Genomic DNA, 13345 nt, shown 5'->3' on the forward strand with positions numbered 1-13345 from the left:
TTTATTTTTTACGTTACGATATATATTATTATTAAATTAAAAATTCTAAATATTATTTTATAAAATATCAAAACAATCAAATAATTTTTTGTGCAAATGAAATTATTAAATTAATATTGTAGGTGGAAAACATGAAACACTATTAAAAAAAATTGAAACATAAATTACATAACTTTAAAAGAAGTATCGATCCTTTTTATAAAAAGTATGGACACTTTCAATATAATAGGTAAAAATATGATGTAATAGGTAGCGCTTATATAATGTAATAGGTAGCGTTTATATAATGTAATAGGTAGTGCTTATATTGTAAAGTATCTATCCTTTTTATAAAATTGTCTATACTTTTTTCACTGTGGAAAACATTAATTTAAGGTTATATTTTGAGTGAGTTTTAAGATATTAATTTAGTAATTATAGGCGTCTAATGATTTATTTTTTACGTTACGATATATATTATTATTAAATTAAAAACAATAAACATATATATTACATATTTATTATTATCTTTGGTTAATATTGTTAAATTTAAATTCTAAATATTATTTTATAAAATATCAAAACAATCAAATAATTTTTTGTGTAAATGAAATTATTAAATTAATATTGTAGGTGGAAAACATGAAACACTATTAAAAAAAATTGAAACATAAATTACATAACTTTAAAAAAAGTATCGATCATTTTTATAAAAAGTATGGACACTTTCAACATATTATAATGTAATAGGTAAATTTACAATGCTATCGGTATAAATATACCGGTTTACTTATAAAATAGGTAAATATAAGCGCTACCTATTACATTATATAAGCGCTACCTAGTATGTTATTGTACTTTATAATATTTCCGGTTAAATAATATAACATAACCGATCTAAATTTTAACCGATCACTTATTTAATCGATCACATCATATATTAACCGTTTTTTAATCGCCGCACCGCAAAACTACCCATACAACATAGCCGGGAACTCCCATGAATTGTGGAAAAGTCCAGGAGTTTTTATTAAAATATTTCCAGGTATTACCATTTGCTCGTACTACCTGAAACTGCCAGCGAAGCGAATTATTGGATCTAACGGCTGACAGGTTAGTTAGATATCATTGGGCTTTCATCTCACGCTAATTATTCTCTCCTACTTTGACCATATCAAGGTCACAGTCTAAAACCCCGCCGTCACCCCAATTTCATAATAACAGCCAATGGAATCCCTCCACGTCAAAAAAAATCTCATCAAAGATAAGGAGCACATACACGTGAATCGGATACTAACGCTTTCACCTTGCAAGGAAAGCTTCACCTGCACGCAGTCGATTTTTCTTTTCAAATTCCTACAAAATCCCTAAAACCCTTTTTCTAGCCAAAAACCCCTCCTTTCGATTCCTGGAAAGAGAACAAATTCTCTCCTCTGATTCGACTAGAAGATAATTCCCAAAATGTGCAACAATCAAGATTCGATTCTTCCATTGATAGATACAAGAGGAAAAGGAGGGGATTCATCGAGGGCTAGGTCCATACATCGTCTTCCGCCAGGTTGTCGGTTCTACCCTTCCAAAAAGGTGGTTTTTGATTTTTATCTCACCGTGAAAAACAACCCCGTCGCCGCCGATCCCGATGATATTTGCGGCTGCGATTTGATAAGCGAGCTCAACTTGTACGATTACGAGCCGTTTGAATTGCCTGATGGCACTTGCTTTGTGCACGGATATCGGGAGAAGAAAAGGCACTGGTTTTGTTATACGAAGAGTGAAGGAAGGGGGGACAGGAGGAGAAGAGCAAAGGGTGGGTTTTGGAGGAGAATAGGGAAAGATAAGGATGTAGTTGATGGTGGAAATGTAGTGTTGGGGACTAAAGCTAAATTTGTATATTATGCGGTTAATTCAGTTAAGGAAAAAGTTAGGACTCCCTGGATTATGTACGAGTATGCCCTGCTTCATCATCTCAAGGTAAAAAAAAATTGACCGTACTTTGTTTCACTTCCCCCTTCCTTTTTTAAGAGGGTAATATTTAGTGGATTTGCTTCTTGTTATTGATGTTTGGTAGGTAGTGATTAAATGAAACTGACAAATTTTGTATCTATTGCAGATTTAATTGTGTCATCTCCAATCTCCAACAAAACCCACCCTGCTTTTGCTTTATTTTTAATGCTTCTCTCTTTAATGTTCCAAAGCCCCATTCCCCAGTACTGACCTTGGTTCTTTTCACTGCTGGGGGAAAAATGATTTCTGAAACTAACTCGAAGTTTTCCCAAATTTGAGTGGGTTAATTTTGGTCCTGACTTGTTTGTTTGTTGATCTTCATGGTTTTCTGAAAGCGTGCATTGTTGTTCTTCCAAAATGATTTAGATGGTTAATCATTTTAGTGAACATAACCTCGGTTTTCCATTCAGCTGGATAGGCAAATTGATGCAATTAGACACATAAAAGTTACCCGATTATTGTCTCTGCGTTTCACTATTGGATAAAAGTCTATCTGTATGTAAATTTCTGCCTAATTTTTGTTGTAAAGTCTTAGTAAATCCTGACTTTTTTGTGGATACTCTTTCAAAATATGATATTTTGTTTTTAAGATATGCCATGCCAAAGATTTTAATATATGTTTAGATTAGTTTCAATGGTGGGGGAGGCTCTGTTACTCTTACTTCCATGAAATTGATGTCTGGATCATCTGCAGGCTTCTTTCGTCCTATGCCGAGTATTGGTTAAACCTCGTAGGGGAAAAAGTGTTTCGGAGAATCTTATTAGTTGTTCTGCAGAAGAAAGTGTTTCAGCTTTTCGTCACGTTGGTGTTCGGCCTAATGGATTTCCCAGACCTTGCATTCATGAAGCTGGAATCGGTGGTGATAAATTCACTAAGGAGGTAGCTAGTTCAGTAGCAACTAGACATGCTTTTCTTGCCAGTTTAGAGTTACCTTCAGGCATCCCTCCGGACCGACCCAATGATCTGGTAACCCTTGTTTGAGCACATTTTACTTCAAGGGAACTATATTGCTGCCCTTTTTTTTATGTAGATACTTTTTTTGTGCAACCAGACATCGGTTTTAAAACATTTCTATCGATGATACATGCATGTATTCTAGATCTCAATTCCATATCAAATAACTTGAATCTTTGGTAGGCCTTTCAAAGAAGATGATGCATTCTTTCTTCGAACTGAACTAGTTTTTCTGTTCAATGACTGTTATGCAGGTGGGATCTCTACTAACCAGCAATGAATTACAGTCAATTGTAGAAGAAGATTTCATAGAATTGGATGACCTGGTTTGATGGGTTCCTGTGATACACCATATGAAGAAAATAGGAGCAGTTGCCTTGGAATATGAAGAGAATGATTTATATATATATTTGAGAACCTAATAGGGATCAAGAAAATTTTCAAATATGAATAGAGAGAAATCTAATGGCTGAATCACACACCTCGTAAGGTCATTTTCATTCCTCGTTTGCTGGTAAGCGCTCGGATGGATGACATAAGGGGAGCTTTAGTTAAATATATCTTTCTTGCCTTACCATGCAGGCTGCAAACATGAGCCTAATATCAGGAATATAACTTTAGAAGAATTTACTTTATCAAGAAGCTTTCCATAGCAGACATATCAAATCATCTAGAGTTTTTCCTTCAGAAGAATTATCAGACAAATTTCGACATCAGGTCCTTCACCCAACTTCCAATTTAGAAGAATTTACTTTATCAAGAAGCTTTCCATAGCAGACGTATCAAATCATCTAGAGTTTTCCTTCAGAAGAATTATCAGACAAATTTCGACATCAGGTCCTTCACCCAACTTCCATGTTCTCCTGTTTCTCCTATGATGGGTCGAGAAATATTTTCTACTCAATTCTCTAATGGCTTCACTTGCCATTATTGTCTTATCCTAGACTGTTTATGAACTTTCTCATTGCAGAGGTGCACAAAAAACCTTTGGGAAACCCAATTCTTTCTTTAGCATGTTTGCTGTTGGTCATATGATATGACAGATAAACTAACTCACTGTTTGATCTAAATAAATTGGATTGAAACTGTTTTGAATTGTTTTTTGACTGATGTTCTTTCTTTGCTTCTTTAGAGCTTTGACAAAATGCTGTTGCTGTGATAGTGGTTAATGAAGGAAAATCATTAATGTTCATATCGGTTACTTTTTGTTGTTTGAATCGTCATTCCATGAGCGATTTCTTACAGATTTAATGTTTTCCCTCTCATTTTCTATTTTGATTTAGCTATTAATCCTTTGACGAGAAGGTTTCTAAGAAAGGTAAACTACTCAGATGGTCACTAATGTTTGAGTAATTTTTGGTTTTTCCTATTGAAGTTTCAAAAGTTTCAAAAGTAACAAATTGATCACTAATATTATCGATTTATAATAAAATGATCATTCCATCGTTAACAATGTTAAATTGATGAAATGACATGTTAACAAAAAGTTAATATTTAGTTTTACCCTCAAATTATTGCCTAAAGATTGAATAGTTATCTAAACAATGATTTTATATCAATTTACCCCTAAGTTCTTAAAGAAACTTTTGTTTCCATGCCACCATGACACAACCCACTTTTACAACTCCATTATACACTTCAGACCTTATTCATCTAACAGCTCAAATTCCTCAACAATTCAAGCTTCTCTCAATAACAAAAAAATGGCCTCAATTTCTCTTCACGAACTCTGCAAATTCGCTATATTTTCTCTGATTTTCATCTCCAGCTTGTCCTATTGAGAATCAGATTCGAGTTGGTGCAAAATACTTGCTTTCTTATATTGTTACTTCGGCTGTTTCATTTTTTAGATTGCCTAGATTTTTGGTGCTGAGGGAAAGAATATATTGGAGGTTAATGAATTATGTGAGACTGATATTATATTTCCTTTTACACCCAGTTTGGCTCCACTTTATTAAGAGCCTGCCATGATTGAACTGCCTCAGAGATCCCCATCCATCTCCAGGCGCTGCTCCTCAAATACCAACTTCCCCTGTTGGAGAATCAAATTCTAAGTCTTCTAAGACATGGGTTTTCATCAATGTTGGAGTTAGAGTCGGTTCTCTTTTCCTTCTTGGTCTAGCAGGGTTCTTGTTTTATCTCTTCAAACGTCAAGGCCAAGCTCACAAGGTCATTCTAATAGCTTCTTCATCGCCCCTAAAGCCGCCATCCAATCCTAAACCTTTCTCAGACTCAACTAATTACACTCCAAACTCTTGGAGTTCAGATTGCTTATGATAGAGCTGATGCACTCAACTATTTGCATATATAACTATATAAATCCTCCATAAATTCATAAGAAATCGAAGACCAGTAACATTCTGTTGGATGCTAACTTAATTTGGAGCCAAAGTTGTCAACTTTGGGTTGGGAAGAACTCTTGAGGGCAATAATGAATGTGGATTGCAGTTGACAAGGCATGTGGTAGGGAGTAAATGCCGTAAGTACTGAGAAGAACAGTGGAGGTGAAGAGCTATTATTTGCATCGATCAAAGCAGTGCTTGATGGAGATACTGAGAGAGAGAAGCTCAAGAACTTCATAGATCCTTCTCTTATGCATAAATATCCCCTGGATTTGGCTTTCTCGATGGCTGAACTGGCTAAAATTTGTGTTGCTCACTATCTCAATGCCCGTCCTTCCACGCCTGAAGTTTTGGTAACACTAAACTGAAAAATAGAATTTTTTTTGGTAAAATAGATATAAAATAATTTTTCAAGGACCTCTTTGATATTTTAAAAGTAGTTTATGGGGTAAATTAAATATTAACCTTTTTTTAACGTTTTCATATCATCAATTTAACAATGATGAAGGTGGAGTAATCATTTCATTACAAATCGATAATGTTAGTGACTCAATTTATTATTTTTAAAACTTCAATTGGGAAAACAAAAATTACTCTAATATTAATGATCATTTGTGTAGTTTACCTTTTAAGAAATCATTTCTTATAGGCGAAAAAAGCCGTTGTTGTAGATGACTAGATGTAGTCGTTAAGCTTCAATTTTTCTATTTTGTTTCACGTAATAACAAATTATCTTTGGAAGTAAGAAAATTGTAGAAATTAAGTGAATATTACATTATAATGTTGGCTTAATACCAAAATAAGTGCCCACACTTTTCTTAAATAGGTGCCTAAACTAATTTTCATCTCATCCATGTGCCTAATGTTACAAACGTTACACATTTAGGTGTCTGGGTAGGTAATGGTGTTAATTTCCCCGTTAAATAAAATGTAACACCCCCAACCTGTACCCGACCCGGATACGAATCTGAGGTGTCACATTGACTTTTCAAAACATTTACTTGTACAAAATAGTGAATAATTTTAAACTTTCACTAAATAAAACTGAATAATTTACATAAATTATCTCAAAAAAGGTTATAAAACTTATTAGCGCATAAACGGTTTAAAGATTTAGTTGCATGCCGACACAATCATTATTACAAAATACATACCATTCAATTCTTTTCTGTTCTGATCTTTGGAAAGGAGAAACTGATATGTCTTGCTTAATTTTTATCATTCTTCTTCTTCTCGAAACCTACGTATGAAACAATCACACGCTAAGTCGTTGACTTAGTGAGACATATAAAACATGTAATAGAAACCATAGAACATTTCATATAACAAAATGCATACATGCACATATGCCATCATTATCGACATCAACATCAACATCATTATCATGATCTCTATCATTATCATTAACCATTTAAAACATATCATCTTGTACTTAACCTTTGTAACATATCATATAATACATTTCACCCAGCAATACACACATTATCACATATAAATCTTATAATATATTTCATATAAAAAAGCATATACATCACGTACAGCGTATTTATGTTATCTCTTTAATATCCCATGTATTAGCCCATATACACTTGTGATTCATTGTAAACAATAATAACACGATATCATATAATAATGCAAACACTTTTGATATCTTTTATAGGCCCATGTACGGTACTGATATCTTTTATAAGCCTATGAACATTACTGATAACTAAAGGTATGCGAGTACTACGAGGTTGTGCACACATATGCTATCACCACAGCTCGTATAAACTGTGTCCCGAAGGACCTATCATCTCGAAGGATGTCATCTGTATCCCAAAGGACCTATTATCCCGAAGGATGTCTGTGTCCCGAAGGACCAATCATTCCGAAGGACCAATCATCCCGAAGGACCAATCATCCTGAAGGATGTCTGTGTCCCGAAGGACCTATCATCTCGAAGGATGTCTGTGTCCCGAAGGACCTATCATCCCGAAGGATGTCTATGTCCCGAAAGACCTATCATATGTCTCGAAGGACATATGTAACCCTCGACTCTTAACATGCCAACTATACCCCTAACTCTCATATCACATATCATGGGCATTATCATTTATAACAGTACACATCACTTGTATCATATAAACATGTAATCTCATAACTTATTATCATGTACCTTGTATAACATTCTTGTATGATCTCATAGATCGTTGTGTAACATTCAATTATGATATCATAGATCCCTTTTCATATAACCCATATCACATAGGTTCATATCATATCACATATATCACATGTGCATGTAATCATGTAGATCGTATCATATAGTTTATATCATTTCACACGTGTTCATATAAACACGTATCTCATATCTTGCTCACATATGAATGTATTCACATATATTAAATTCACGTATCTCATATTTTATTCTTATATGTTCACATCGATCATGTCACATAAAATAACATGTCAGACATATCACATAGATGATATCATATTTTCATTTATTCTTGTAGTTTAGTATCACATATCGCATATACATGTAATCATGTAAATTGTTGAGTTAATCGATTGACTGAATCGGCCAAGAGGGGGTGAATTGACAATAAAAATTTTGGTGGAAGCTTTTGCAGAAAATTGAAAGAAATTGCATAACGATTTAGAGTGGTTCGACTTTATCAACCAAAGTCTACGTCCACTACCTTAGCTATCCACACTAAGGATTTTCCAACAAATTCACTAATTTGTTCTTTCTTTTGAGGCCAAAGAGATAACCTTACAACTCCCTCAAGAATATACCCCAATTCTTGAGAACACTCTTTTCTCAAAGAGAAATACAAATTTGCAAACTTACAAGAAAAACCTCACAAGGCAAATATGTTTGCACAATTCTAGAACAAAGAAAGAACACTCAAGAATAAATACAATTGAGCACAATAAGTGTTCTTGAAAGAAAAATGAATATTGAATGAAAGATAGGCTTGAAATGCTCAAACTTGAGGTTTGATGCTTTCTCTTTGATTCTCTCTTGATTCTAATTGCTTGATGTTTCTTGTTATTGATCAATGGCTTCTAAGCTTGCTTAAATACACCTTGAATCACTTCTGAACGTTGGGGATGATTAGAGAAGATATTATAGCCGTTTTAGTGTGAAAACAATTAATAAAACAGCTTGGTGCGTGGGGGGAATCGGTACCCCCTATGGGGAATCGGTTCCCTAAGTGTAAAATTCAAATATTTCGACCGTTATACAAGGGGGGAATCGGTACCCCCTGGGGGGGAATCGGTTCCCTCCGAGCATACTGGAATTCTCGGAGCTAAACCATTCAGGGGGGAATCGGTACCCCCTTGGGAGGGGAATCGGTTCCCTCTGAGCAATCTGGAATTTTTGGCTTTGAAATGGTTCGAAATACTTTGTAAAATTATTTTGAAATTGTTTTAAGATTAAAACTTAATTTTACACTTGAGTAAGGATTAAAAATGATCTTTGAAAGATTTGGAGTAATGTTTTGATATTCGAATAGTTATATCGAATATACTTAGAAAATCATTTGGAAAATCTTAAAATTCATTTAACTTAATTTGTTATATCGAAATATCAAAATGTTTTCAACAATCTCCCCCTTTTTGATATAACAAAACATTTTAGTAATTTTAAGATTTTGAAATTAAGTTTTGAAATTACTCTTTTGAAATTACTCCCCCTTACTTTAACACTTCTCCCATTTAGTAATTTTAAGATTTTGAAATTACTCTTTTGAAATTACCCCCTTACTTTAACACTTCCCTCATTTATCATTTAAAAACACATTTAACACTTCTCCCCCTTTTTGTTAAATCAAAAAGACATTTTAAAGAATTAAACAAGGTTTTGAAATCATTTAGCCAATTGATTATATTTTAAGCTGCAAAGATCACAAGCAAGAGAAACGTTAGCCATTAGTTTCATAATCAATATTCATAGTTAATGTGACATGGCAAAATTGGTCATATATCTAATCATGAAGTAAATGATGCAATAATGAATAAATTTAATCACACCAAATAGATAAGTTCTAACCATTCATAAATCTAAACAAATTCAAAGTCAATCAATCCACAAATTCAAACATTCCAAAATATTCAAAATGTTAAAACAATAAGTTTGGAGTTCAAAGCAAAACATAGAATCACATATCAGGATCAGGAGGAGGAAAACGAGCTCGCATAGCGGCCATTTCGTGAGTGAGGTCATTAATACGCGCATTGGTTGCTTCATTGTTTGCACGCATCTCCCGAAGAATTTCTAATTGTTGGGCTCCCATTGTGGATAAATGGGACTCTATAGAAGTAAAGCGCGAATCCATGGTAGCATATCGGAAATCGAATATCTCCATAAAAGATTAAAAATATAGAGGCATTTGGTGCGTTTTTTGTGCTTGCTCCTCGGGCTGCTCAGGCTCATCTTCGGCTTCATCGATGTCTCGCATTAATTGCTCAAGCTCGAGATCTTCGTCAGCTTCGGGTGGAGCTTGTGAAGAACTAGCTCCCGGAGTATTTGCAGAAGATCGAACCCATTCACCGGTTTCCTTATTCTTAATCCATCCCACTCTCGTTAAGGAAAGAAGATTAATTTGTTTCTTAAGGGGAAAAACGGCATCTAGACCGACTCTAAACCCAGATTTGGAAAACAGATTACTCAAAATGCAATCGTAAACTAGAGATGAACATAGTTTCTTGTTAGGAACAAGATTTACGGTTTCAACAATTTCAGCAAAAATAATCTGAGGTAGGTTAATTTTAATATTGTTTTCAAAACAATGTAACCACCAAAGATCTAAAGCTCTAAGAGTAGAATAACAACATCCGGATGGTCGAAACCACCAAGAAATCATTAGATGAAGAAAACGTTCATGAAGGTCTAAGACACTTGCACTATCCCTTCTTTTATAACGAGATCCTAAAACCTGTTTTTCATTTGAAATACCATCATTATCTAATCCGAATGTATTGGCTATGTAAGCCGAGTCAATATATAAGAATTGTCCTAGGAGGTAGGAACAAATTCCTATGGTTTCAATTTCAGTTTGGTTTTTAACACAAACGGCATTAGAATAGAAAATACGAACAAGTTGATGGTAAACGATGTCAAAGAGTTTATCAAATTTCCACTCTTGTAAAAGAGGAAGATATTTAAAATTAATAGCTAACATAGCTTGACGAGAAGGAATACATTCTTCCCGGATTTTGTAAGAGTCGAAATATTGATAATACCAAAAATGATGATTTCTAGGACCAGGATGATTGAAACACGAATTTTGGATAGTCAAGTTAGGATCAATGGGATTAGGATTAGAAATTGGAATAGGAGGAGGATTTGGAGGTGGATTTGGTTGACGGTGTGAGCGACTGGATGATGACCTAGTATGTTTAGGATTGGATATGGTTTAGGAAATCAGAATAGAATTGATAACCTGCAATTTAGAAAACACATGTACGCAATTCAATCAATCCCAAAACTCAATTGAGTCCTCAATATTTCAAGGTTCTCTAAATCAATCCTAATGGGAAAAGTTTTTGAAAACTTTTGAAAAATATGGTTTTGAGAAACAATATATGTATAGTTTTCATAACAACAACATAATTCAATCAAAACACAATAATTTGAAAATCAACAATTTTTTTTATTTCAAAAATTAATTTTTTTTTGGAAAATTCTTGTGTTTTTGATGAAATTAGTTGTGATATCTAGTTTATAATCACTAAACACTCAATGCCCGATCTAAAATTCATCCTAGAACTAATTAAAACTAGTCCTATGTTCAAAATCAATGAAATAGAGAGTTTAGAAAATTTTACCTTGAAGGATGAGATTGAGTGGATTTTGATGTTGTTTGCATGATTTTAATGATGATAGCAAGTTTAGAAGATGATATTTGAAGTGAATTCTGATTAAAATCGATGATTTGAGGCAAGAAAGGAGATAGGGAGAGAGTTTGGCGGCAAGGAAGAAAATAGAGGGTTTTTAAGGATTTTGAAGGGTTCTACCCGTGTATAACCAGAACCCCAGGGGGGTATCGATTCCCCTGTGGGGGGAATCAGTTCCCCTTCAAAGGGGAATCGGTTCCCTTAGGGGGCATCGATTCCCTCTGCACCAAAATGCTAAAATCCGATTTTAAACACCCAAAATGCTAAATTAATTTCCTCTAGTGGTATTGGCAACTCATATATTGAAAATTAATCATGTTCAAACAATTAAATTAATCTTTAAACGATATTTGAACATAAAATTAATTTTTCATCAAGAATCATAAACTCCCCCTAACTAATAGCAATGAATGCAATCAAAAATTACTATTATAAGCATTTTTCATTAATTCTTAAAAAATGTTAATTTTTTTTAACACTAAGTGAAGATAGGTTAGTCAAACCTAATTCTCTTCTAAGTGTCCAAAATCTTTCCTTGTCTAAGGGTTTTGTAAAGATATCCGCTAATTGGTGCAAAGTATCAACAAATTCTAGAACTACATCTTCCTTAGTGACATGGTCTCTAATGAAATGATGTCTTATTTCAATGTGCTTAGTTCTAGAGTGTTGGATGGGATTTTTAGTGAGACAAATAGCACTAGTATTGTCACACTTGATAGGAATAGTACCTACTTCAATTCTATAATCAAACAATTGTTGTTTCATCCAAAAAACTTGTGCACAACAACTACCAGCTGAAATGTATTCGGCTTCAGTGGTAGATAATGCAACACAATTTTGTTTCTTTGAAAACCAAGAAATCAGCATATTTCCAAGGAATTGGCAAGTACCGGAGGTGCTTTTCCTATCTAATTTGCATCCTCCATAATCTGCATCAGAAAAAGCATGCAAGCTAAAGCTAGAGTCTCTAGGATACCAAAGTCCTAAACTAGGAGTGTCCTTAAGGTATCTAAAGATTCTCTTAACAGCTAATAAATGTGATTCCTTAGGACATGATTGAAATCTAGCACATAAGCAAACACTAAACATAATGTCCGGTCTACTTGTAGTTAGATAAAGCAAAGAGCCAATCATTGACCTACATAATTTAACATCTACACATTTACCTCCTTCATCTAAGTCAAGCTTTGTTGAAGAGCTCATTGGAGTGTCATGAGGTTTCCCATTTTCCAGTCCAAACTTCTTGAGCATATCTTTGACGTACTTAGCTTGATTGATGAAGATGCCATCTTTTCTTTGCTTGATTTGGAGTTCCAAGAAAAATGAGAGCTCCCCCATCATGCTCATTTCGAATTCACTTTGCATTAGCTTAGAAAATTCTTGGCAAAGAACATCATTAGTAGAACCAAATATTATATCATCAACATAAATTTGAACTACTAATAAATCTTTACCTTTATGCTTTATAAACAATGTAGTGTCAACCTTTCCTTTTGAGAAATCTTTTTCAATTAAAAAATTTGACAATCTTTCATACCAAGCTCTAGGAGCTTGTTTTAAGCCATAAAGAGCTTTTGTCAATTTAAGAACATGGTCTGGAAATTTTGAATCTTTAAAACCTGAAGGTTGTTCCACATACACTTCTTCCTTTATAAAACCATTTAAAAATGCACTTTTAACATCCATTTGATATAATTTAAATTCATGAAAACATGCAAATGCTAGTAACATTCTAATTGCTTCCATCCTAGCTACGGGAGCGTATGTTTCATCATAGTCTATGCCCTCTTCTTGAGTATACCCTTGAGCAACAAGTCTAGCCTTGTTTCTCACTATATTACCACTCTCATCAAGCTTATTCCTAAATACCCATCTAGTACCTACAGTAGATTTATTACTAGGCCTTTCAACTAATGTCCATACTTTACTTCTCTCAAATTGATTTAACTCTTCTTGCATAGCCATAATCCAATGTTCATCATTTAATGCTTTTTTAATATTCTTAGGCTCTATGCATGAGATAAATGTAACATAATTACAAATATTTCTAAGAGAAGATCGAGTTGTTACCCCTTTGGATGGATCACCTATAATTTCACCATCCTTGACATAGTTGTACTCTCTTGGATAAGATACTTCCCTTTCTTCAATGGTTGGATTCTCGAGAGGATCATGA

The 13345-nt window shown here is 33.9% G+C and overlaps 1 protein-coding gene across 1 annotated transcript; it reads left to right on the forward strand.

Moving 5' to 3' along the window:
* Nucleotides 1-1314: 1314 nt before the first annotated feature.
* Nucleotides 1315-3825, forward strand: LOC120156508 (NAC domain-containing protein 89-like). The gene is made up of 3 exons (XM_039167822.1): nt 1315-1950; nt 2678-2950; nt 3193-3825. The coding sequence occupies exons 1-3, from the start codon at nt 1441-1443 to the stop codon at nt 3268-3270; spliced, it is 861 nt and encodes a 286-aa protein (XP_039023753.1). The 5' UTR covers nt 1315-1440; the 3' UTR covers nt 3271-3825.
* The last annotated feature ends 9520 nt before the right edge of the window (nt 3826-13345 follow it).

Source organism: Hibiscus syriacus, unplaced genomic scaffold (assembly GCF_006381635.1).
Source record: "Hibiscus syriacus cultivar Baekdansim isolate YM2019G1 unplaced genomic scaffold, ASM638163v2 tig00002840_pilon, whole genome shotgun sequence".
NCBI classification, from domain to species: domain Eukaryota; kingdom Viridiplantae; phylum Streptophyta; class Magnoliopsida; order Malvales; family Malvaceae; genus Hibiscus; species Hibiscus syriacus.

What these genes read in the sequence shown, in the direction of transcription:
- LOC120156508 (XM_039167822.1), top strand. Translation starts at nt 1,441, where the DNA reads ATGTGCAACAATCAAGATTCGATTCTTCCATTGATAGATACAAGAGGA. An exon ending in CCCTGCTTCATCATCTCAAG is followed by an intron (nt 1,951 to 2,677) that starts GTAAAAAAAAAT and finishes GATCATCTGCAG; the next exon opens with GCTTCTTTCGTCCTATGCCG. An exon ending in CGGACCGACCCAATGATCTG is followed by an intron (nt 2,951 to 3,192) that starts GTAACCCTTGTT and finishes ACTGTTATGCAG; the next exon opens with GTGGGATCTCTACTAACCAG.